Source organism: Oncorhynchus masou, chromosome 29, assembly GCF_036934945.1.
Source record: "Oncorhynchus masou masou isolate Uvic2021 chromosome 29, UVic_Omas_1.1, whole genome shotgun sequence".
In the NCBI taxonomy this organism is placed as follows: Eukaryota; Metazoa; Chordata; class Actinopteri; order Salmoniformes; family Salmonidae; genus Oncorhynchus; species Oncorhynchus masou.
In genome coordinates this window covers 48377591-48403918 of record NC_088240.1, presented here as the reverse complement: position 1 = coordinate 48403918, position 26328 = coordinate 48377591, and the positions used below count along the sequence as shown (strand labels likewise).

The window sequence follows — 26328 nt, the reverse complement described above, 5'->3', positions numbered from 1 at the left end:
AATGGGAGAAGGTCATGTGGTCTGATGAGACAAAAATATAGCTTTTTGGTCTAAAATCCACTCGCCGTGTTTGGAGGAAGAAGAAGGATGAGAACAACCCCAAAAACACCATCCCAACCGTGAAGCATGGAGGTGGAAATATCATTCTTTGGGGATGCTTTTCTGCAAAGGGGACAGGACGACGGCACCGTATTGAGAGGAGGATGGATGGGGCCATGTATCGCAAGATCTTGGCCAACAACCTCCTTCCCTCAGTAAGAGCATTGAAGATGGGTCTTCCAGTATGACAACGACCCGAAACACACAGGCAGGGCAACTAAGGAGTGGCTCCGTAAGAAGCATCTCAAGGTCCTGGAGTGGCCTAGCCAGTCTCCAGACCTGAACCCAATAGAAAATCTTTGGAGGGAGCTGAAAGTCCGTATTGCCCAGCGACAGCTCCGAAACCTGAAGGATGGAAAAGGTCTGTATGGAGGAGTGGGACAAAATCCCTGCTGCAGTGTGTGCAAACCTGGTCAAGAACTACAGGAAACGTATGATCTCTGTAATTGCAAACAAAGGTTTCTGCACCAAATATTAAGTTCTGCTTTTCTGATGTATCAAATACTTATGTCATGAAATAAAATGCAAATTAATTATTTAAAAATCATATAATGTGATTTTCTGGATTTTAGATTCCGTCTCTCACAGTTGATGTGTACCTATGATATAAATTGCAGACCTCTACATGCTTTGTAAGTAGGAGAACCTGCAAAATCTGCAGTGTATCAAATACTTGTTCTCCCCACTGAAGCAATGAAAATCGCATTTCCCCCCAGCTGATCATTGTCTGCAGCTGGCTCTCATCATAGTGTAATGAGCCAGGCAGGGAAAGTGAGCTTGTCCATGGCGGTCGGTGAACCCTCAACCTTCTGGCCTGTAGCCCTGCGTGGCATCAACTGTGCCACAAAACCATGCTGAAGTGGTCAAGTTGATATCCATGTTTATAAACACAGGGTTGCTACAGTTATTATTTGTGGTGATCATTATTATTTTGTTAATTTTATGAAGGAGAAGGTTTTTTTTAATGACCCATTGAGTTCGACCTCCCTCTAGTAAATTTGGAACTGTCCCTTCCTGTTTAATACTGAGGACTGTGAAACAAGTGTCGAAGTATGGATTTATAGTAATTCAACATTAAGTTTTTTAGTATTGTGCCTGTTATAGAAGTGTTGGAATTGATTTCATGAAATGTATGTCGATTTCAAAACTAATGGCACTTTTTTCAAGTACTGTTCTTGATTCAGACAAATGCTCAGAATTATTTTGGAAAATAATGCAATAATAAAAGCTCAAATGTACCTCTGCACCTCTTTCTCTTTCTTATCATTACTGTTTACAGGACAGCTGATATTTTTTATGTTTCTACTGAGAAACAATTGTACTGTAAAACACACACAATTGCACATTCCCATTTTTTTTATGTAACATTAATTTAACTACCGTAATTGCTGGATTATTAAGCGCACCTGAATATAAACCGCACCAACTGTTTGTTTTTTTAAATATGTATTTTGTACATAAATAAGCCGCACATGTCTATAAGCCGCAGGTGCCTTACCGGTACATTGAAACAAATTAACTTTACACAGCCTTTAAACAAAACATGGCTTGTACCAAAAAATAAATAGACTTTAACGAAATACAGCTTGTAACAAAAATAAATAGGCTTTAACGAAACACAGCTTATAACAAAAATTAAACAGTAGCCTACCAATAAAGTCATTGGTCACCATCTTCCTCCTCCTGTGCACTGAAACCACTGAAGTAATCTCCTTCGGTGTCGGAGTTGAATAGCCTCAGAATTGCTTCATCCGATGTTGGATCGTTTTCATTGTCGCTTTCGTCACCTTCATCCGGAGGCAAATTCCCCACTGAACTGCCCTCAACAATACGCAGCAGTCCAGCCTTTCGAAACCCGTTGATGATAGTGGATTTTTTGACAATGCTCCACGCTGTCAGGACCCACTGGCAGACTTGACCATAAGTGGCTCTTCGCATGCGGCCCGTTTTAGTGAAGGATTTCTCCCCACTTGTCATCCAAGCCTATCACTGAACACGGAGCGCCACCTTAAATGCACGATTTACACTGATGTCCAGTGGCTGCAAATACTTTGTTGTGCCCCCAGGAATCACAGCTGGAATTGAGTTTGTCCTCTTGATGGCTTCTTTCACAGAATCTGTTATGTGGGCCCTCATGCTGTCCAACACGAGCAATGCCTTGTTCTTGTGAAAGAATCCTCCCGGTCGCTTGCCGTAACACTCCGTATGCCATTCATGCATTAGGCCTTCCGTCATCCATCCTTTCTTGTTGACTTTCATAACAATTCCTCTCGGGAATTTTTCTTTTGGCATCGTCATGCGTTTAAAAATCAACATCGGTGGAAGCTTTTCTCCCGATGCGGTGCATCTCAGAACACAGGTGAAGTGCGTTTTTTCATGCCCAGTTGTTTTCAGCGTGACGGATGATTCGCCTTTCCTGTTGACAGTCCGAGTGAGAGGCAAGTCAAACGTCAGAGGAACCTCATCCATATTTATGATGACGTGCGGGCCGATGGAATGCTTCTCTATCTTTGCATCAGTGAATTTGTGGAAGTTTGAAACTTTTTCCTCGCAGTCGGGAGGGAGCTGCTGACACAGACTCGTCCGTACCCTGATGGACAGGCCCTTACGTCTCATAAATCTTAGACACCACGATGGTCCACCTCTAAAATCCTCAAACTTCATTGCGGTGGCGATTGTTTTGGCTTTCAGTCGGATCTGCACAGTTGAAACACCTCGGCCGTCTGCTCTCTGTGTGTTGACCCAGTCTTCAAGCTCATTTTCTAGTTTGGGCCATCTGCTTTTCTTCCCTTTGTCGTCTTTTTGCACTGAGTCAGTTCCTCACGCTGCGGTTTCCAACGTCTTATCATTGACTCATTAAGGCCAAGCTCCGGTACAACATCTCTATTTCCTTTTCCAACAGCCAGATCGATCGCCTTCAACTTGAAAGCTGCATCATATGCATTTCTCCGTGTCTTTGCCATGATGAGGGTGACAAAATTACTACTGTAATCAGAGTGATGGGAAGTTTGAGCTTGCTCGATTTACGTCACATTATGTGACGGTGCTCAGTTTTTTGGCAGCATGAATCTTGTGAAAGCGGGAAAAATCCATAAATTAGCCGCGTCATTGTGTAAACCGCGAGGTTCAAAGCGTGGGAAAAAAGTAGCGGCTTATAGTCCGGAAATTACGGTAGGCAATTCAGTTGAAAACAAATTCTTATTGGCAAGGATGGCCCGGGGAACAAGGGGTTAACTGCCTTATTCAGGGGTAGAACAACAGATTTTTACCTTGTCAGCTCTGGGATTCAATCCAGTAACCTTTTGATTACTGGCCCAACGCTCTAACCACTAGGCTACCTGCCATCCCCATATAGGGGAGTTGTGACTCTTTTTCTAAAACATATGGCATTGAAAAGGAATTAATGCATTTTCAATGTAAATAAAATATTTCCAAAATAATACCCATTGTCCTACACATTTCTCCAGACATTTAAATAAAATGTAATGAGTTCCATCATGTCTGTTAAATTTCTCTTTCCCTCATTTGTGAAAGCCCATATTCCTGCAGCCGAGTCTCATAGACTAGACGTAACATAGTAAACAAAAATCAGAGACTCAAATTAGTGTATATTACGTTTGGTATGGCTACATAAGACAGAAGGTTACTTAAGGCAAAAATGAATGGTGTGTGGGCATGTAGCACAAACATCTACATAGCAACCCAAAGGTTGGGTGTTTGAATCTTATCACGGACAACTTTAGCATTTGTGACCCATTTCATGAAACTAGGCGTATGTCGCGGCTGGCCCCTTGGATGCACACAGAGAACTAATATTAATAATATGCATGTCAATCTCTCCTGGCTGAAAGTGGAGGAGAGATTGACTTCATCACTACTTTTATTTATGAATGCACCGAGCTGTCTGTCTAATCAACCGGCACACAGCTCGGACACCCATGCATACCACAACAAGACATTTCACAAGAGGTCTCTTCACAGTCCCCAAATCCAGGAGGCGCACAGTACTACATAGAGCCATGACTATATGGAACTCTATTCCACATCAAATAACTGACGCAAGCAGTAAAATTAGATTTAAAAAACAGATTAAAAACACACATTATGGAACAGCGGGGACTGTGAAGCAACATAAACATTGGCTGACATATGCATACACACACACACACGTACAATTCATACACATGGATTTAGTAATGTAGATATGTGGTAGTGCTGGAGTAGGGGCCTGAGCGCAGTGTTTTGGGAAATCTGTAAATGTATTGAAATGTTTAAACTGCCTTAATTTTGCTGGACCCCAGGATGAGCAGCTGCTGCTTTGGCAATAGCTAATGGGGATCCATAATAAATACAATACGACTTCACAGGAGAGCCATTTGAATGATATTTTACATTTTTTGTTATCAAATTGCTGGCTGAAAAAATGTGGCTTGTCATCGAAAACACTCACTAACTTTTACAGGTGCACAACTGAGAGCATCCTGTCGGGCTGTATCACAGCCTTGTACGGAAACTGCACCGCCCACAACCGCCGGGCTCTCCAGAGGGTTATGCTGTCTGCACAACACATCACCAGGGGCAAACTACCTGCCCTCCAGGACACCTACGATGTCAGAAAGATCATCAAGGACAATAACCACCGAGCCACTGCCTGTTCACCCCGCATCCATCCAGAAGGCGAGGTCAGGACGGCTGCATCAAAGCTGGGACTGAGAGATTGAAAAACAGCTTCTATCCCAAGGCAATAAGATTGTTAAATAGCCGTCACTAGCAGAGAGGCTGCTACCTACTTATAGACTTGAAATCATTGGTCACTTTAATAAATGGAACACTAGTCTCTTTAATAAAGTGTACATATCTCGCAATACTCATCTCATATGTACAGTTTAAATCGGAAGATTACATACACTTAGGTTGGAATCATTAAAACTAGTTTTTCAACCACTCCACAAATCTCTTGCAAACCAACTATAGTTTTGGCCAGTAGGTGAGAACATCTACTTTGTGCATGACAAATCATTTTTCTAACAAATGTTTACAGGCAGATTATTTCACTTATACTTCACTGTATCACAATTCCAGTGGGTCAGAAGACTGTGCCTTTAAACAGCTTGGAAAATTCCATGGCTTTAGAAGCTTCTGATAGGCTAATTGACATAATTTGAGTCAATTGAAGGTGTACCTGTAGATGTATTTCAAGGTCTACCTTCAAATTCAGTGACTCTTTGCTTGACATCATGGGAAGATCAAAATAAATCAGCCAAGACCTCACAACAAAAAAATTGTAGACCCCCACAAGCAATTTCAAAGTGCCTGAAGGTACCACGTTCATCGGTACAAACAATAGTACGCAGGTATTGTGGAAGGCTTGTGGAAGGCTACCCGAAAAGTTTGACCCAAGTTAAACAATTTAAAGGCAATGCTAGCAAATACTAATTGAGTGTATGTAAACTTCTGACCCACTGGGAATGTAACAAAATAAATAAAAGCTGAAATAAATAATTATCTCTACCATTATTCTGACATTTCACATTCTTAAAATAAAGTGGTGATCCTGACTGACCTAAGACAGGGAATTTTTACTAAGATTAAATGTCAGTAACTGTGAAAAACTGAGTTTAAATGTATTTGGCTAAGGTGTATGTAAACTTCAGACTTCAACTGTACATAGACACACTGGCTTTACTCAAGAAAGTGGCATGTCATAAGTAAAGTTTGAAAAAAGGGGCCCAGACAGCTGCCCTGGGGAATTTATGATTCTACCAGGATTATATTGGAGTGGCTTACATTAAAGAACACACTCTGTGTTATGTTAAACAATTAGTTGTCTATTCACAATATAGCAGGGGGTGTAAAGCAATAACATATATGTTCTTATATCAGCAGACTAAGCTTGATAATGTCAAAAGCCACAATGAAGTCACACAAAACAGCTCCCACAATCTTTTTATCAATATCTCTCAGCCAATCAGTCATTTATGTAAGTGCTGTGCTTGTTGTCCTTCCCTATAAGCGTGGTGAAAGTCTGTTGTCAATTTGTTTACAGTAAAATAGCATTGTATGTGGTCAAAAGTAAAAAATAAAGTTTACTAAGGGTTGGTAACAGACTGATTGCTAGGCTATTTGAGCCAGTAAAGGTGGCTTTACTAATCTTGGATAGCGGGCTTACTTTTGATTCCCTCCAGGCCTGAGGGCACACACTTCCTTGTTGGCTTAGATTGAAGATATGGCAAATAGGAGTGGCAATATCATCTGCTATTATCTTCAGTAATTTCCATTCCAAGTTGTCAGACCCCGGTGGCTTGTCATTGTTGACATTTTTTCACTTCCTACACACTCACTTTATGGAATTCAAAATTACAATGCTTGTCATTCATAACTTATACTTGGATGTGTAGTGTCAGCGTATGTTGCTGGCATTTCATGCCCAAATCTGCTAATCTTGCCAATGAAAAGTCATTAAAGTCATTGGCATTATCAGTGGGTTTTTCTGATGAATGAGCCATCTGATTCAATGAATGACGGAACTGAGTTAGCTTTTTTGCCCAACATTTTATTTAAGATGCGCCAAAGCTTTTTACTATAATTCTTTGTTTCATAGTAGTTTCTTCTTTTTATTCAGTTTAGTCACACAACTTATAATTTTGCAGTATGTTTGCCAATCGGTTGTGGAGCCAGACCTTTTTTTCCCCAATTCCTCATCAATCAACAGGGATTTAACCGTTTTCACAATTGTTTTCTTTCTGTGGTGTATGCTTATTTTGAACTGGAATAACCTGGACCTGAACCAGGTTGCAGGCACTAGTTACAGTTTTAAGCTTATTCTTGAGTGGACAGCTTGATGAAATCCAGTCAGATCACCCAGAATATATATCTCTATTGATATCACATACATTATCAAGCATTTCACACATTATCCTGATACTGACTGTTAGGGTTTGGTGTTCTATAGCTGTTTCCAGCCACAATGGGCTTTAGGTGAGGCAGATGAACCTGTAGCCATATTAATTCCACAGTGTGTGTGTGTGTGTGTGTGTATATATATATATATATATCATGAGATCCTCTCTGAGCTTTACAGAATGTGGTTCTGAAAAAAACGGACGACAGTGGGCCAACTATAAAAGCGCCTCTTGCACTGAGATGCAGTGCCTTAGACCGCAACTGAAGCATTATGGCAACTCAGCGACACAATGGTAGGGATTAACTGAGCTGGGCTTGTGTCGATTTAATAGGAAACCGGCAGCGATGGGGCCATGGTTCATATCAAATTTTACATTTTAAATAAAAAATGCATTTTTAAAATGTGTATTTTTTTTTTAGCGAAATGCTTGTCCTTCAAGTAATGACAGTGCAACAATATCTAACAAGTAATACCTAACAATTCACACAACAAATACCTAATACACACAATCTAGGTAACGGAATGGAATAAGAATACATAAATAAAATATATGGATGAGCAATGACAGAGTGGCATAGGCCAAGATGCAATAGATATTGTTAGATTCTGGGTTAAACTTGGAACATTGTAATACTAGAGCTTTGGATTCGATATCAAGGGGGTTGAGGTTCGGTCACTTTAAGGGAGGAGGAGCGATTTATTAGCCCATTACTTCGTCTTCCTGTCGAACCAAAACAGATGAAAGGATTGGAAAGAAGGAGAAGTGCATCTAAATTGGAGTATATATACTTGTGTTGGTGGAAACATGCTTTGTCTAATGCAGCTGTACCGATCCTCTGGGAAGAATAAACTTGGTTAAGCTTTCATAGTGTCCGTTGAGTTTTTTACTTAGAACCTAACATTTGGTTTTGTTTAACAGGATTCACCACAATATTTAGTCAAACCAGAGAGCCCAGATCATTGGAGCAGGAGCTGGCAACAAACAAGGTAGTTTGTTAGTTCCTACGCCCGTTTCCACTCATTTTGACATCTTGGGGAGATGAGAATTGTAGGCTGAACAATTATAGGTTACTGACTTACAAAGCCTGAGTTTATTCGGCGGGCCCATCGTGTAACGACCGGTCGTAAATATATGGTCACGGGTAGGTTCCATAAGGATAGGTCCCAAGTGGTGTTATTCCCCTGCAAGATCTGTAAAAGGGACAAAAGTCCCAGCTGCAGTGAGTTTTAGAAGACGACGAGAGTTCTAGCAGCTAGTGAGCTTTAGGAAGACAAGAGTTCTAGAAGCTAGTGAGTTTTAGGAAGACGAGAGTTCTAGAAGCTAATGAGTTTTAGGAAGAGAAGAGTTCTAGAAGCTAGTAAGTTAAATAAAAAAACTATAATAAGATATTCGGACACTGAGATACGTGTAGTAACAGTAGCAATACGGAGAGAGGTTGGTTTATGCCCTATGGGGAGGGGGAACCATTAAAGATTATGTGGAAATAGGAAGACAAGTGTGAATAATTCTGAAATATTTGAGGCGCAATACTGGAATAAGACATTAAGTCATCCGTATTCTCCAGTAATAAATTTGAAGACGCTATAGTATAGGTTCTAATACAAGGTATTAAGTGCCACAACCAATTAATTATTATCCTGGAAAGTGGGTAGCGCTATCTTGGAAAATAGTTAATAGGTGTGTATTATAGACGGGAGTGAAGAAAACAAAAACACCCTGGACACCGATGGGAGAGGTTGGGGAATAATAACTATTCATATTGTGACAGATGGCCCAGAGTGGAGCTAGAGGATTTTAATAAAGCCATGGAGGCACTAAAAGAAGTGCACGAGCATTCTACCAATTAGTTTTGAATATGAATACTTAGCTACAAAAAGACTGGGTACGTGAGTACATTAATATAATTTGTATTTTGCCTTTGATGGCAGGTTTGAAACCTGTGATCAAAACAGCAATTACGGGGGTTGTGGATGAAATAGAGCAAGATGTTTTGAGAGTGGAATATACCTCCGTTCATGTCGCAGATGTGCGAGGGGTTAATACGGCCACAGCGAAAGTCCCTAATGGCCAAGGTAAGACAAAGAAATGTAGTGAAAAAACATCAAAAAGTAAGGAGATAGCTCCCTGTTTTAGATGTGGGACTATCAGACATTGGAAGAATGAGTGTGGGGTGGTTCTGGAAACTTCTGCATTCGGAAGAAATGCCACTATACAAGCGTTTGCATCCTGGTCAAATGAGCAGCAACACAGGAACATTTGACATCGCGGTGTTCGGTCTCCGTTCGATCAATAGTGGTTCAGAGCCAACTTTTTAACCTATTACACCTATGGTGGCGCTATTTCATTTTTGGAAGAAAAACGTTCCCGTTTTAAACAAGATATTTTGTCACAAAAAGATGCTCGACTATGCATATAATTGCTACTGTTCGAAAGAAAACACTCTGACGTGTCCAGAAATACAAATATCTTCTCTGTGCGTGCCCTTTAACGTGAGCTTCAGGCAAAGCCAAGATGACTTGGCATCCAGGAAATGACAAGGATTTTTGAGGCTCTGTCTTTCATGATCTCCTTATATGGCTGTGAACGCAAGAGGAATGAGTCTGCCCTTTCTGTCGTTTCCCCAAGGTGTCTGCAGCATTGTGACGTATTTGTAGGCAGATCGTTGGAAGATTGACCATAAGAGACCACATTTACCACGTGTCCGCCCGGTGTCCTGCGCCGAAATTGGTGCGCAAAAGTCACCTGCCAGTATTTTTCCATGGGGCACAGAGAGAGAAGCAAGCTTCCACGAACTGCATGTCAATGAAGAGATATGTGAAAAAACACCTTGAGGATTGATTCCAAACAACGTTTGCCATGTTTCGGTCGATATTATGTAGTTAATCCGGAAAAAGTTTCATGTTGTAGGTGACTGCATTTTCGGTTCGTTTCGGTAGCCAGGCGCAATGTAGAAAACGGAACGATTTCTCCTACACACAGACGCTTTCAGGAAACACTGCGCATCTGGTATGTGGCTGGGAGTCTCCTCATTGAAAACATCAGAAGCTCTTCAAAGGTAAATGATTTTATTTAGTTGGTTATCTGGCTTTTGTGAAAATGTTGCGTGCTACATGCTACACAAAATGCTATGCTAGCTTAGCATACTCTTACACAAATTAGTCAATTTCTATGGTTCAAAAGCATATTTTGAAAATCTGAGATGACAGTGTTGTTAAGAAAAGGCTAAGCTTGAGAGCAAACGCATTATTTTAATTTTATTTGCGATTTTCAGAAATCGTTAACGTTGCGTTATGCTAATGAGCCTGAGGCTTAGTCACAATCCCAGATCCGGGATGGGGAGTTTCAAGAGGTTAGAGTCCATGGATAAAATATTACGGATTCCTTATGATGAGATATTGGCTAAATTTGCCGGGGGAATGGATTCCAGAGGTAACACATTTAAAATCATCTGGCCAAACACTCCTTGCAAATTCAGAAAACGTCATAAATGATAGAGTTGGCCATAAATGGAATTCCAGATAAATGAGGCCTGTTCATGTGTGTTTTGATCTATGTTTACCACACACACACCAGCTTACCGGTTATAAATGTGCCTTAGCGGTGTTGATACTGTGGGATTTATTTTGGATGGGGTCTTTTCAATTCAGTTTTCAATGGAGTACGCAGAAGGATGGAAATGTTTGGAAGGTTTTGAAATGGTTTCTGAAGGAAAGGGGCAGCAAGTAGCCTAGAGGTTAGAGCATTGGAAAGGTTGCAAGATTGAATCCCCAAGCAGACAAGGTAAAAATCTGTCGTTCTGCCCCCGAACAAGGCTAGCTACCCACTGTTCCTAGGCCGTCATTGAAAATAAGAATGTGTTCTTAACTGACTTGCCGAGTTAAATAAAAGGTTAAAGAGAAAAAAAAGAAGAAAAAAAGAAAAGGGAGAGGAAATATTTAATGGTGTCGAATGCCTTGTATCCTGACCTTCTGGTGAGGCTTGATCAATCTCACAAGAAATGATAGAAACAGGTGTAATTTAATTATAAAATGAATGCGAAACACCAGTTTCTACTTTAATTTTACCATTACTTCATGAGAAACTATTATTTCCTTATGGAGTCATCAAGAGTTGTAATTCTAAGTTGATTGGTTATTCGAATTTGTTTATTTTTGATTTAACATGTTGTTTTTGAATCACGGTGTGAATCATGTGTTCGAAGGGAAAATTACCAGTTCCCTGGATTCTGTTCCTTGGTTAAATATACAAATGTACTTTGTTCAGTCTGCATATAGAAGGAAAAATATATGTTAATAAGGGATCACAGTTACTTCAAATGCAGTGTGATATGTGAATTGCTGATTTCATTTTTTCAAATTTCAACATCTGCGATGGGTTAGGGTGCTAACATCCTGATCTGGTAACTCTTCCAAGAGGTCGCCAGTGAAATAAGGGAGAATGAACTAATTTCGAAAATGGATTCAACAGTAACAGTATGTTGTTATGCTCTGACATTTGTCGTAGAGATAATGTTAAGAAAACTGGGAATGTAAAAATGTCTTATGTACTCAATGCTGGTTTGGAATCCCTGAAACAAAAATTAATTGAACTAAACTATTGTTCTGATCTGTCCTTTTTTGAAATTTTCGTGGTAGGAATAATTTGACCACAAACGGTATATGTGAACCTCAAAACACTCCCTAGAATTTGTAGATAATTGGCCCTCTTTCTGGGACTCACCCACAAACAGCACCAAGCCTGGTCTGTGGAGGAGTGACGGACTCCATCCTAGCTGGAGGGGTGCTCTCATCTTATCTACGAACATAGACAGGGCTCTAACTCCCCTAGCTCAAAAATTAAATAGGGTGCAGGCCAGGCAGCAGGCTGTTAGCCAGCCTGCCAGCTTAGTGGAGTCTGCCACTAGCACTGACTACTAGTCAGAGTAGTCAGCTCAGCTATACCCATTGAGACCGTGTCTGTGCCTCGACCTAGGTTGGACAAAACAAAACATGCGGTGTTCGCCTTAGCAATCTCACTAGAATAAAGACCTCCTCCATTCCTGCCATTATTGAAAGAGATCATGATACCTCACATCTCAAAATAGGGCTACTTAATGTTAGATCCTTCACTTCCAAGGCAGTCATAGTCAATGAACTAATCACTGATCATAATCTTGATGTGATTGGCCTGACTGAAACATGGCTTAAGCCTGATGAATTTACTGTGTTAAATGAGGCCTCACCTCCTGGTGACCATATCCCCCATGCATCACGGAATATCCCCCGGAATATCCCCCGAACTCATTGAGTTCCATATATTCCTATTGGACCTTGTATTCCTAATATTCACATTTTTGGTGACTTTAATATTCACGTGGAAAAGTCCACAGACCCACTCCAAAAGGCTTTTGGAGCCATCATTGACTCAGTCCAACATGTCTCCGGAACAACTCACTGCCACAGTCATACTCTGGATCTAGTTTTGTAAATTGTAAATTTCGGTGTTCCTCAAGGTTCTGTTTCAGGACCACCATTGTTTTCACTATATATTTTACCTCTTGGGGATGTAATTCAACTACACAATGTTAACTTTCACTGCTATGCGGATGACACACAGCTGTACATTTCAATGAAACACGGTGAAGCCCCAAAATTGCCCTCGCTGGAAGCCTGTGGTTCAGACAAAGAAGTGGATGGCTGCAAACTTTCTACTTTTAAACTCGGACAAAACAGAGATGCTTGTCTAGGTCCCAAGAAACAAAGAGATCTTCTGTTGAATCTGACAATTAATCTTGATGGTTGTACAGTCGTCTCACTTAAAATTGTGAAGGACCTCTGCGTTACTCTGGACCCTGATCTCTCTTTTGACGAAAATATCAAGACTGTTTCAAGGACATTCGTATTTGTAATATGGTCACTCTGAAAATAGACTCATTGGTTGTTTAACCTACATTTGCAATAATATTTTTTCCAGTTGTTGGACAACCTGATTGTCCCGTCTTAAGTCACTTATTATGAAAATAACGTTGACAGGTTTTGCCTCATTCAGAGAGCTCCCAGTTCTTACCATCCACAGCGAACGCCCTGTGAAGTAGATCTTTGGCAGCTCTGACCACTGCACTGACCACTGAGAGAGCCCTGCTGCAGTTCTTGTCCTCTTCATTGGCTTTGCTCAGCAGCTGGGACTGCAAATCCCCGTCATACTCACTCCTATGGGCAAAGACACACACGCCCATGTTAGCCCTAGCAATGGTTGTTAGCATTGGGAAGGACATGAATCTCAACTTAACTTTAAATGACATCTTATTGGAGTGTGGCAACCTGGATATGTCACTCATGTAATGAAAGTGTGTGTGTGTCTGTGTACCTGTAGTACAGTATCTGTGGTATCTGTCCTCTGGTCTGGTTGGTCCCGTTGCTGCTCAGGCTACAGGTGCTGAAGGTGAAGGCCATGCCGTCAGAACACTGAACCGTGGTCATCCCTCCGTCCCCATTGGCTGTTCGGCTACCATAGTTACGCAGGCGGACAGCGTATTTCACACCCTCCTGTAGAATGTATACAAAAGTCAGTCAGATGAGGACAGAGAGATGGGAGGGCAAACACGATTGTGCAACATATGTGGTTTTCATATCATGAGTGACATTGAGTCGTGGTATAAAAAACCCAAAAGAAGGATGGATAGATACATGCTAGGGTTTAATTCCAGTGACCGGTATCCCGGGACTTCCCAACCAAGAGCTTTCCTGTATCCTGAGAATAGTGATGACAGGTAACATGGACCATTATTATAAAATGTTCAAGCCGCACTAATGCAAAGAAACAAAATATGAACATACAAATAGCTGCATGAACCGGACTAATCAACCCTCAGGCCTTATTAGACCAGTCATCACAACGCTAGCAGCCTACCATATTTTGCCTATTCAATGTAAAGTCCAATAGTCCCCCCAAAATATATAGGTAGTGTTACATTCCCACAAGACCAACTCAAAATGTCGCTCACAAGAAATGGAACTAACAAAGAAAATCATTTTGACAACCAAAAACAAAACAGAAAGGGGTTCCGAAGGCACCCACTGAAAGTTGGCAAAGCCACTAGTAAGGGGTTCTAAAACACACCCACCAGGGATGCCCACGAGATTTTCCTCTAAAAAGACTAAACTAGCTGGCAAGTCATTTGTATGTTTGGCTAGCTAGCTAACGTTAGCTGGCTAGCTGTATTGATTCTAATGCCAACCAGTGTCCGTCCTGAGGTTGAGGATGGAGAAAAGGCGAAAGCAAGAAGACAGAGGTGTGCAGTGATGAGGATTGAAAGGAGGACAAAGGCTGCTCTTGAATTATTATTGAAATGTGGTATGCTTTCTGGCTCCACCTGACTGCCGTAGCATCAACCAAGTGGGTGCTTCATTTTGGTAGTAGTTGCCGAAAAATGTTGGCCGACAAATCGGTCTGTTACCAACCCTTAGCAAACTTTTGGAAAAAATTGTGTTCGACCAGATACAATGCTATTTTACAGTAAACAAATTGACAACAGACAATCAGCACGCTTATAGGGAAGGACATTCAACAAGCACAGCACTTACACAAATGGCTGATGATTGGCTGAGAGACATCGATGATAAAAAGACTGGGGGGGCTGTTTTGTTAGACTTCAGTGCGGCTTTTGACATTATCGATCATATTCTGCTGCTGGAAAAATGTATGTGTTATGGCTTTACACCCCCTGCTATATTGTGAATAAAGAGTTACCTTCTAACAGAACACAGAGGGTGATCTTTAATGGAATCCTCTCCAACAAAATCCAGGTCAAATCAGGAATTCCCTAAGGCAGCTGTCTTGGTCCCTTACTTTTTACAATTTTTAACAAAATGACTGTTGCTTTGAGAAAAGCCAGTGTGTCAATATATGCGTCTGACATAACACTATACATGTCAGCTACTACTGTGACTGAAATTACTGCAACACTTAAAGAGCTGCAGTTAGTTTCAGAGTGGGTGGCAAGGAATAAGTTAATCGTAAATATTTCTAAAACGAAAAGCATTGTATTTGGGACAAATCATTAATAAAACCCAAAACCTCAACTAAATCTTGTAATAAATAATGATTTTACATTTACTTTATTCTACATTCACCATTCAAGAGCAGACAACAGGCTACCACTTTACAATGTGAGCTGGAGGCAGTATGCATTTGATAAAATACTTAATTGTTTGAAACAACCTCTCCCTCAACGTGATCAAGACAAAGGAGATGATTGTGGACTACAGGAAAAGGAGGACCGAGCACGCCCCCATTTTCATCGAAGGGGCTGCAGCGGAGCAGGTTGACAGCTTCAAGTTCCTTGGCGTCCACATCACCAACAAACTATCATGGTCCAAACACACTAAGACAGTCGTGTCAAGGGCACGACAAAGCCTATTCCCCCTCAGGAGACTGAAAAGATTTGGCATGGGTCCTCAGATCCTCAAAAAGTTCTGAGATTTCTCTCCTGCTATTAGTTTCCATTTTAACTTTATTTCCTTGTCCAGAAGCCAAAGGCACAATCCTAGTCATATTAGCATCCCATTCTAGTTGTGTCATCTTGAGATAAGTTTCTCATCTCTGTCACATATCGAACCTCTATCAGGTCTGGACTATCCCATCTGGACAAGAGGAATACATATGTAAGAATGCTGACAATTGCTCAGCATTCAACACCATAGTATCCTCCAAGCTCATCATTAAGCTTGAGGACCTGTGTCTGAACTCCGCCCTGTGCAACTGGGTCCTGGACTTCCTGACGGGCTACCCCCAGGAGGTGAAGGTAGGAAACAAAATTTTCCCTTCGCTGATTCTCAACACTGTGGCCCCACAGGGGTGCATGCTCAGCCCCCTCCTGTACTCCTTGTTCACCCATGACTGTGTGGCCATGCACGCCTCCAACTCAATCATCGAGTTTGCAGACAACAGCTTGAATACCAACAATGACAAGACAACCTACAGGCAGGTGGTGAGGGCTCTGGGAGTGTGGTGCCAGGAAAATAACCTCTCACTGAACGTCAACAAAACAAAGGAGATGACCGTGGACTTCAGGAAACAGCAGAGGGAGCACCCCCTCTCCACATCGACCGGACCGCAGCAGAGAATGTGGAAATCTTCAAGTTCCTCACTGTACACATACATCACTGACAAACTGAAATGGTCCACCCACAGATAGTGAGGTGAAGGCGGCACAACAGCGCCTCTTCAACCTCAGGAGGCTCACTGGCCACTTTAATAAATCACTGGCCACTTTAATAAATGGAACACCAGTCACTTTAATGATGTTTGCATATCTTGCATTACTCATCTCATATGAATATACTGTATTCTATACTATTCTACACCGCTTTGACATTGCTCGTCCATATATTTATATATTCTTAGTTCCATTCCTTTACTAGATTTGTGTGTATTGGGTATTTGTTGTGTAATTCTTAGATATTTCTTGTTAGATATCACTGTCGGAGCTAGAAACACAAGCATTTCGCTACACCCGCTGACATCTGCTAAACACGTGTATGTCACAAATAACATTGTATACATTTTTTTTTAATGTATGGTGTTTTCCCCGGTGCGCTGTTTAGAATGCTGTTTAACCGCAAAATACATTTTGGCAAATGTTTGAAAATTATGTTTTATTGGCTGCTTCTTTCGGAGTTGCAAGATATGTTAAGATGCAATACCATACACTAAATGTGATTTCTGTCATTCTGAGCACCATTACCATGGGTGACCACCCTAATGGTTTATGCACCAAATGCATATGGATCCGGTCAATTTCTCAAATGGCCGGTGAATTAAAATGTTCCCGTCACGTTGTCCGGAGCCACATTATCCTAATGGAAACCCTGGCATACATATGAATAGATATGTATGTATAGGGCACATCATTTTAGTCCTGTGTACCTTAAGTGGCACGGCCTTGTCGAGGCGTATCTCGGCAATGTCGCTGGGGGAGTCATCGGTGCTGTAGGTTCCCTTGACCAGCTCCAGAGACGTCCACCTATGGGTGTGGGCCGAGTCCCCGGGGTGCTCTGTCTGGGCCTGGAGGGGAAGAAGAGGGGAAAGAGAGAAAGGAGAGACGTGGTAAGAAAGAAGAACTCCTGGGGTAGCTTAAACCTTTTGTAACTAGGGGGCAGTATTTTCATTTTTGGATTAAAAAACGTTCCCGTTTTAAACGGGATATTTTGTCACGACAAGATGCTCGACTATGCATATAATTGACTGCTTTGGATAGAAAACACTCTGACGTTTCCAAAACTACAAAGATATTGTCTGTGAGTGCAACAGAACTGATGTTACAGGCGAAACCCAGATAAACATCCAACCAGGAAGTGCCCCATATTTTGAAAGCCCTGCATGCTAATGACTCCTTATATGGCTGTGAATGCGCTACGAATGAGCTTACGCTTTCTACGTATTCCCCAAGGTGTCTACAGCATTGTGACGTCTTTTTACGCATTTATGTTGAAGAATAGCCGTAAGGGACCACATTGAGCAAGTGGTCACATGATGGCTCCCGCAGAAAATCTTGCGTAAAGTACACAAGTAGCCATTTTTCCAATTGCTTCTTATGAGAAACCAATTGTCCCGGTGGATATTTTATTGAATAGAAATGTGAAAAACACCTTGAGGATTGATTCTAAACAACGTTTGCCATGTTTCTGTCGATATTATGGAGCTAATTTGGAAAAAAGTTTGGTGTTGTAGTGACTGCATTTTCCGGTCAATTTCTCAGCCAAGCGTGAAGAACAAACGGAGCTATTTCGCCTACAAAAATTATCTTTTTGGAAAAAAGGAACATTTGCTATCTAACTGGGAGTCTCCCGAGTGAAAACATCCGAAGTTCTTCAAAGGTAAATTATTTCATTTGATTGCTTTTCTTATTTTCGTGAAAATGTTGCCTGCTGGTAGCAGAGCCTAGCATAGCATTATGCCATGATAAACTTACACAAATGCTTGTCTAGCATTGGCTGTAAAGCATATTTTGAAAATCTGAGATGACAGTGTGATTAACAAAAGGCTAAACTGTGTCTCAATATATTTCATTTGTGATTTTCATGAATAGGAAAATGTTCTGGGGATATTTATGGCCGCTGCGTTATGCTAATTAGTTTGAGGCTATGATTACGCTCCCGCATGCGGGGTGGGTAGTATCTTGAAGTTAAACTCAAATACAAGCCAAGAACCAAAAGAGATGGTCAGTGGCTTTAGGAAAATGAATTGCAATGAATACCAATATACACACTTAGTCTTTGAAAAGTTGTAGACTGCCCTGAATTGAACTTGTTACTGCTGGATTAGATACAAAGCATGTTTAAGATTGTGCTCGAGGACTACCTGAGCTAAATGTAACAATGACAAAATTATAGTATAGAGATGAGAGAAAAGTCCTCCCTCCATTTTTATTTATTTATTTTTATTTATTTATTTCCAGGTTAAACACAAGTGAATTTAATTGATGACGTATATATAAAAAAAAAAGTTTAAAAGAGAATACATTAGTTTTTATTTTAGGTCACGAAAATGTGAAGATACAAGAATTAAACAGACTAATGGACATTTAATTAGCTACAGTGCCTTCAGCAAGTATTCACACCCCTTGACTTGGAAATGGATGACATTTAGATTTTGTCATCACTGGCCTACACACAACACCCCATAATATCAAAGTGAAACTATGGTTTTCGATATTGTTACAAATTAATAAAAAATGAAAAGCGTAAAAGGCTTGAGTCAATAAGTACTCAACCCCTTTGTTATGGCAAGCCTAAACATGTTCAGGAGCACAAATTTGCTTAACAAATAACATGTCAAATAACATGTTTCATGGACTCACTGTGTGCAATAGTGTTTAACATGATTTTTGAATAACTACCACATCTCTGTAACCCACACAAACAATTATCTGTAAGGTCCCTCAGTCGAGCAGTTCATTTCAAACACAGATTTGACCACAAAGACCAGGGTGATTTTCCAATGTCACGCAAAGAAGGGAACCTATTGGTAGATGGGTAAAACAAATTAAAAAGCAGGCATTGAATATCCCTCCTCCCCTACATCTGCAATGCTTGCCGTTTGGGGTTTTAGGCTGGGTTTCTGTACAGCACTTTGATATATCAGCTGATGTAAGAAGGGCTATATAAATACATTTTACTTGAAATTTGATATATAAAAAACTCTTACGTCATCAGCGAGCACCTCCAACTCATACTCATGGATGCCCCCGCCACCATAGACACAGAAGCCCACCAGCACCACGCCGGGCTTGTCCACCGTCAGACAGATGGCATCTGGAGAGCCGTTGCCCGTGTTCCAGCTGCGGCCCTGGCTCATCTTGGTGAAGCGATTGGGAGTGGACTTCACAGAGTGAAGCGAGTTTAGACCGTCCACCTGGGTGAGACGAAGAGACAAGTGATTATGTATTTTATATCGTTTTTATATCCTCATGGTTAGGTCATGTAGTGGTTGTATAAGGGCGTTTTGTTAACATCATTTTAGCAGCCAGAAATATATGTATTTATCTGGTTCTAATCTGACAATAACCACATATTACCTCTTTCCCTCTTTCGCTAAGTAGCAAGCTAGCTTTGTCGCTGTGGATATTCCATTGTTTAGCTAAGTAGCTAGCTGGTTGATGTTTTCCTTTTTTAACCAAGGGAGATGAAAGCAACAATCACCTCCACAAATGCGGTTTACATTGATATCCATACTGAATGAAGTAGTTAAGGGGGAATTCACCTTCAAATGTTTTGTGCAACTGACTTAGAGTTAAGGAAACTTTAAGGGAAAGGAAAAGGGGAAAATTAACTAAGATATTTTATGCAACCAGGCCCAAGTCCCTATAGGGAGAACAGAAGTTTCCTTGACAACGTGAACAATGGATTTAGAACAACTGTGGCGGCTGGGGCTGTTGTCATGACGGTTGAACTGCAGGGTGCCAGAGTGATTGAGATTGAGTTTTGAGAATGCAGCCGGCAGCTGCAAAGTAGAGCGAAACAGACGGAAAAGTGGATGGACAGAGGGACAGACGTGTGGATGGACAGAGTGAGAGACGTCACTCCCCGAAATGACTCAGCATCTTGTAAACAAGAAAAGTAATTCTGCAATTGTTTAGCCTCCTCCATTTTGATTGAATAGTTTTCAACAAATATATTGATGCATATACTGCATGTAGTATAACATTTAAATGTTATGTATATTTGGAGAACATTTGATTTTATTAACCTTGAATATTAGAATAGCTAAGAAACCATACAGATTGAGGTAGGGAGGAATAGAACACACTGTAAATGGCGAATACCTTAACTGAATGACTTCTCAACCCCAACAGAGCGCTATATTTGGACTGGAGTAAGGTCTAAATTTGGCAAGGTTGATTCCATTACGAATCTAGCCAACCTATTAACAGGAATAGATTTTTTAATGGCTGTCAATATCAATGTCCTGTTCAATCCCTGAACAGGCACAACCTGGTAATGAACAAAATCCTAAACAACACAAACATTGACTTTTGACTTCAGACATAAACCATCAGAGTGTGCGTCTTGGAGGAGGATTGGGGGGGTCTGTGGGTGTGTGCCGGCATGCCTGCTCGTGTCTGTTCTTTACCTCGGAGCCCAGTGCAGAGGCTGTGAGCTCAGAGACTATGCTGGCCAGCAGGCCACAGGTGTTGGAGACCAGGTGGGGAGAGAAGAGCTCCACCTCCTTTCTCAGGCTCTTCCTCACTGGCAGCACTACAATCACCAGCATCTTCTCGAGAACCTCCCTGAAACTTGTCATCCCCATCAGGTTCTCCTCCGTCTGAAAGGGGAGAGGGGAAAAGAGAGAAAGTTTAACAACATCGAGTAAGGTCAGCAACTGTGTCTTCTCTGATTATATATAAAAATTAAAAATAAAGACAAATCCACTGAATCTATCAAATTCTACGTGATAAGCACAACATGGGAAATCAAGAGACAGAGGTTACATGTCCATTTCAATGATAACACATTTTAATAGGTGAGTGTTACAACAGTAAAATAGGTTAAGCTATATGGCTAACCCCTGTGCTAGTTATGGTATATTCACAAAAACTATTGGAGTAGGAGTGCTGATGTAAATTTAGCTTTTTCGAGGGAACTGAAACCAGATCAGCACTCCTACTGGGAAGATCTTTTTAAATAAGGGTCCTCATTGGTCAGACATTGTGTCAACATTTCACTGCCTTTGCTGTTTACTCACGTGGCTGAGTTTTTCCATGTGTGCAACCAGCAGGGGGAAGCGATGGGCGAGCGCCGAGTCGTTCTCCGTGCTGACCTGTTTGACCAGCGAGCGCAGCAGCACTTCGCCGTCGTACGCAATGGGCAAGATGGACGTCAGCTTGACTGATGTGTTGCACAGCGCAGACATCACTGCCGCTAACAGTCGGCTGCTCGATGTGCGGAAATTGGCCTCGGCAATGTCCTGGTAAAAGGGAGAAGGGAAAGAAGGGTGGGTGAGGTGGTAAACTTTCACTAAAGAGATGCGATAACTCGAGCCAGAATGCATTTGACCTTAACTTATCATTAGCTATGTATTTTCTTATTTTTGTACACAAAAACTTAGACGAGCAATTGAAATGGCAACCAAAACACAGTATATATGTACTAGTTCAGTGAGCTCCAAAAGTAATGGGACAGTGACACATTTTCTGATGTCTTGGCTCTGTACTCCAGCACTTTGGATTTGAAATGATACACATTTGTTGGATGCATTTGCTCTTTGTTTTGGTTGTGTTTCAGATTATTTTGTGCCCAATAGAAATGAATTGTAAATAATGTATTCTGTCACTTTTGTTGCAAATAAAAATATATTTTTCTAAACACTTCTGCATTCATGTGGATGCATTTGGAGTCACTTTTATTGTAAATAAGAATATAATGCTTCTAAACAATTCCACATTAATGTGGATGCTGCCATGATTACGGATAATCCTGAACGAATCGTGAATAATGATGAGTGAGAAAGTTAAACGTACAAATATCATATCACCATGACAATAACAGGGGAGGTTAGCATTTTTGGGGTGTATGATACTTGTGCGTCTAACTTTGTCCATTTCATGCGTCTGAAGATACAAACTATGCCTTCCCGGCAGGCCCAGAGAGCAAATCTAGTGCACTATAGGCCTACCGCTGGCCAATCGGATGGTTCAGGTGACCGTGTCAGCAATAACGAAAGTTATAAGTTGATACTGTGAGATGAAAACATTTAAAAACATTACTTGAGAGAGACTGTCAACGAATACAGCAAAGAGATGCTGTTTTAATGAGTGAATTCATGTTGAAGTTCTTACTCAGCACTGTCAACACTTTGTATTCAACACTTTTATAAGCGGTTCTTCCTATTTCCACTCAGCGCTACAAGCACTGCAGCAGAAATGAATGAGTTGTTAAGTGTATCTATAGGCTTGCGTTGTTATTATTAGCGGCTTGGGTCTTTGTTAATGTCAAAGAATATTTTACTTAGTTTCTGAATGCGGCGCGACTCGAGTTTCACCATCAGCTGGAAGACAGTGTCCCTTTTTGGTCAGTGTCAGCAGAGGAAAGGGAGAGTGGAGGGATGGTGAGAGGCTGACACAGTCTGCTGTTCTATCCCTACGCTGAGACTGACCATCGGATGCAGGCATCATCAGCCCAGTAAAATAAAAACAAAAAGCGAATTATTTAAATGTATGCTCACTCAGCTATGCTTCACAAGTAATACAAAAATGTATAATAATCTTTTACCGGGTGATCATATAGCCTACCTCAAATTTTGAAATATACATATTTTTTAAATGGCCCAAACAACAGTGCAAGCTATTCAAGCAAAGCCCATATGTGGTGATAATGTTTTGAGCCTATACATTACTGCACAAACCTCATTGCTACAGTACTGTTTTTAATTGGTTAATGTTGCATACAGTGCCTTCGGAAAGTATTCAGACCCCTAGACTTTTAATTTATTAAATTAATTATTTCCTCATCAATCTACACACAATACCCCAGAATAACAAAGTGAAAAACAGGTATTTAAATGTATTAAAAACTCAAAACAAATACCTTATTTACATAAGTACTCAGACCCTTTGCTATGAGACTCGAAATTGAGCTCAGGTGCATCCTGTTTTCATTGATCATCCTAATGATGTCTTCCCTATTATTCTACAATGTAGAAAATAGTAAAAATCTAGAAAAATCCTGGAATGACTGGTACTTGCTGAAACGGAAAATGATGGTCGGCAGTACAGTACTGGGCTATTTACTAGGAAGGAGTAGGCTGTCCTTGTAAATAAGAATTTGTTCATAACTGACTTGCCTCGTTAAAGGTTAAAGGTTACACTAAGCCCGTAACATTTCTGCACCCTAATTTTCTAATTCTTGTCTAACCAATACCCAAATGGAGATTAAGTGAAAAATAAACATTCGCATTTGAATGTCCTTTTCTCGTTATTTTATTTTATTAACGAAAACAAAGATGTTGATGAAGAAATACTGTGCTGCTGTTTTGATGCAGAAATGTAACACTTTAGAGTACTTAAGCACCGAATACATTGCAAGTTGAGGGATTTTCACAACAGTGCTGGGTTATAAAAGTCTATTGTCCTGCTAATAGGAAACATGTGCATTATGGGCAACACCTGCTACAGTTGTGATGTCTTCACTATTATTTAACAACATAGAAAAAAGTAAAAATCCTGAAATGAGTAGGTGTCCAAACTTTTGACTGGTGCTTAATTCATTTGATTAATATTATGGTGTTTCTATTCCATGAAAAACAAAAAACCCTCTGGGATTCTGTTAGGATGGAATGGAAAATATGGCGCTGTTCTAAGTGATGTCCAGGATTCAGTAGCTATTTAGCTAAAAAAAAAAAAAAATTTATGATGCGACTCTCCACCAATAATTACATTTACAGGATTGGAGGACTATATTAATATCTAAGGGGCATGTTCCTTACATTTAGAGGATTGGAGGACTCTATATTAATATCTAAGGGGCATTATCCGTTAGATATTCTCACAGATCCTAAGGGGCTTTTATATAATTCTAAATGAATTATTAATAATCACTGTTGAAAAAGTAACAATATTTTTGAGATTTCGTTTTCATTTAACCCAGAGTGAGCAAGAAAAAGGCAGACATTCTCACTAATTTGTAAATAAAGCCCGTTATTTAGAATTATTTATTTCTGGAGAAACCTACCTTGATTATTTAACAGACATCACTTTCTTATATTCAGTCAACACATATCTTAAGAATATCATGGAATATTTGAACATTTTCGTTTCTCCATGCTTGTCTCAGGACAGCGCGAATGGATGCTGAAATAGACAGCCACAGAGGGAATGCATTCTGTTCACAACTCATGGTATCGCTCTTCGGTGACACATCCTTTGAATAGCAGAACAGCATAACGGTCCAGGCGACCCATGCTGTGCCTGGTGAGCAGTTAGTCAAGTTCTGTTGTCAGAAGAGGAATGGAAATGTCAGGGTGAACCAAAAACCTGACGAACCTGCCACGTTCTGTATGTTGACTGCCTGTCAGAGGTGGAGTTCCAGAGCTAACAGGTGTGCCTGGCATGGATCGTGACTCCATCTCGTTCCTTTTCAACACGTGAGTGAGTCAATGACTATTCAAGCCATTGACTCACTGGTGAATGAAGATGATGAGCGATCGGCAAAGGCAATCTGTAATCTGCGGGCGTCACGGCTTCATAAGAAATGTTTTATATATATATATATATATATATATTTTTTTATTCTCAGAACTTTAACCATGTGTGTTCGCTTGTTTAATACTGTTCTGTAGTTATGACCCAAATGATTCATCTGACAAACAAATAAATGTGCATCATGCAGGCCCAGATCAAAGCTGGCGAGACATTCAATAATGTCATCTTCACAGATGAATCAACTGTGGCCCTTGAACAATTTGCTCAAAATTGCTACAGAAAAAAAGCAAGATCAAGAAGATTAACGAAAGCATAAAGATGTTGATTAAGAAATGCTGTTTTGAGTTAGAAATGTAACACTCTAGAGTACTTAAGCATTGAATAGATTTCAAGTTGAGGGATTTTCCAACAGTAGCTAATAGGAATAATTTGCATGATGGGCTACATTCTTTATTGTAACCACAATGTCACACATAATTTGTATCTACCTTTCCAATTACTTTTAGAGTTTGTGAATTACAAATGTGTGCTTTCGTTTTAATTTGATCGTGCACTTTTTTTCTTTAAATTAATGTTTTATGTCGGATGCAACATTTTTGACCAGTTGCAATTGTAAGTAGGCTTACAAAAAAAAAATGTCTACTTCTATTAGGCTGTTCAGCCTCATTGCCTACCTCAGCCAGTTAAGTTATATAGGTCTATGCTCTGAGGAAATATACTCCAATTATGCCCTCGTTGTTTTTAAAGTCAAATCCAAAATTCAAAAATGCACTCGCACATCTGAGCTATCTTTTTTGCAGGTGCATGGCAACAGCCGGATTAGATGAGGAAAAAGAAGAAGGAACCCGCCCACTGCTCTTGATCGTATCACTGACTTTTAGTAAGCTTTACGCATCGGCCTCACGACCTTCGTCAGAGCTTTTGTGAGTTTTTTAAATTAGCAACCTTATGTAGACCGAGCCACACCCATGTCCGTTCCACACATCGAAAGGAAAAATAAATAAGTGCTACCAAATATAACAATATGCATTTCATAAATAGTCAAATAAAGTGTACATAAAACGTATTAAACACATCTGTGAAACCACAATCAGGACATCGACCTACCAAGCAAGTTTTCATAAATCATTGGGTACAGTGTATGAAAAACGTCAGAGTAATCTGAAATAGGGGCATAATTAATGTTCAAATGTACAACATAACATACATAGGCATTTCATCATTAAGACCTTTAGGAAATAATGTCTGGAGGGTGAAACTCTGGATGGTTCCGTCTAATTTTCTTTTGTGGCTGGCAGTTGGCATGAACCAATCTATCTCGTAAATAAAACATGCCAGTGTTTCTTGACCGCATCTCCCACTTTCCGCATGTTCAAAGTATATATGGTTGTGAACATTACAGTGTTCTTTAGCGGGTCTTTTTTGTAGCAGTTCATCTTGTGTTTTCCCCAATGCCAAATTAAGAGCCTTATCCACAGATTGTGGAGAACAGCCTCTTCTTAGAAACATATTGCGCATCTCAGCTGCTTTTTCTAGATAGTTCTGAAAATGATTTGTTGCAAGTTGGGAAGGGGGGTTCACACATAGCTCAGCTATTAGACAATTCTTTAGTAAAGGTTGAATAGTCTATTGTTCAGCTAATAGCCC

At 40.5% G+C, this 26328-nt stretch overlaps 1 protein-coding gene across 18 annotated transcripts in view; it reads right to left on the bottom strand.

Moving 5' to 3' along the window:
• LOC135519932 (E3 ubiquitin-protein ligase MYCBP2) overlaps nucleotides 1–26328 on the bottom strand; it is a 317195-nt gene that overhangs the window by 124716 nt on the left and 166151 nt on the right. For all 18 annotated transcript variants that reach the window (XM_064945153.1, XM_064945155.1, XM_064945157.1 and 15 more), the window contains 6 exons: nucleotides 21228–21449; nucleotides 20616–20807; nucleotides 19191–19397; nucleotides 16911–17048; nucleotides 13350–13528; nucleotides 13050–13192 (listed from right to left, as the gene is read on the bottom strand). In XM_064945153.1, the coding sequence (XP_064801225.1) occupies nucleotides 13050–13192; nucleotides 13350–13528; nucleotides 16911–17048; nucleotides 19191–19397; nucleotides 20616–20807; nucleotides 21228–21449 (1081 nt within the window). The remainder of the gene's footprint in view (nucleotides 1–13049; nucleotides 13193–13349; nucleotides 13529–16910; nucleotides 17049–19190; nucleotides 19398–20615; nucleotides 20808–21227; nucleotides 21450–26328) is intronic.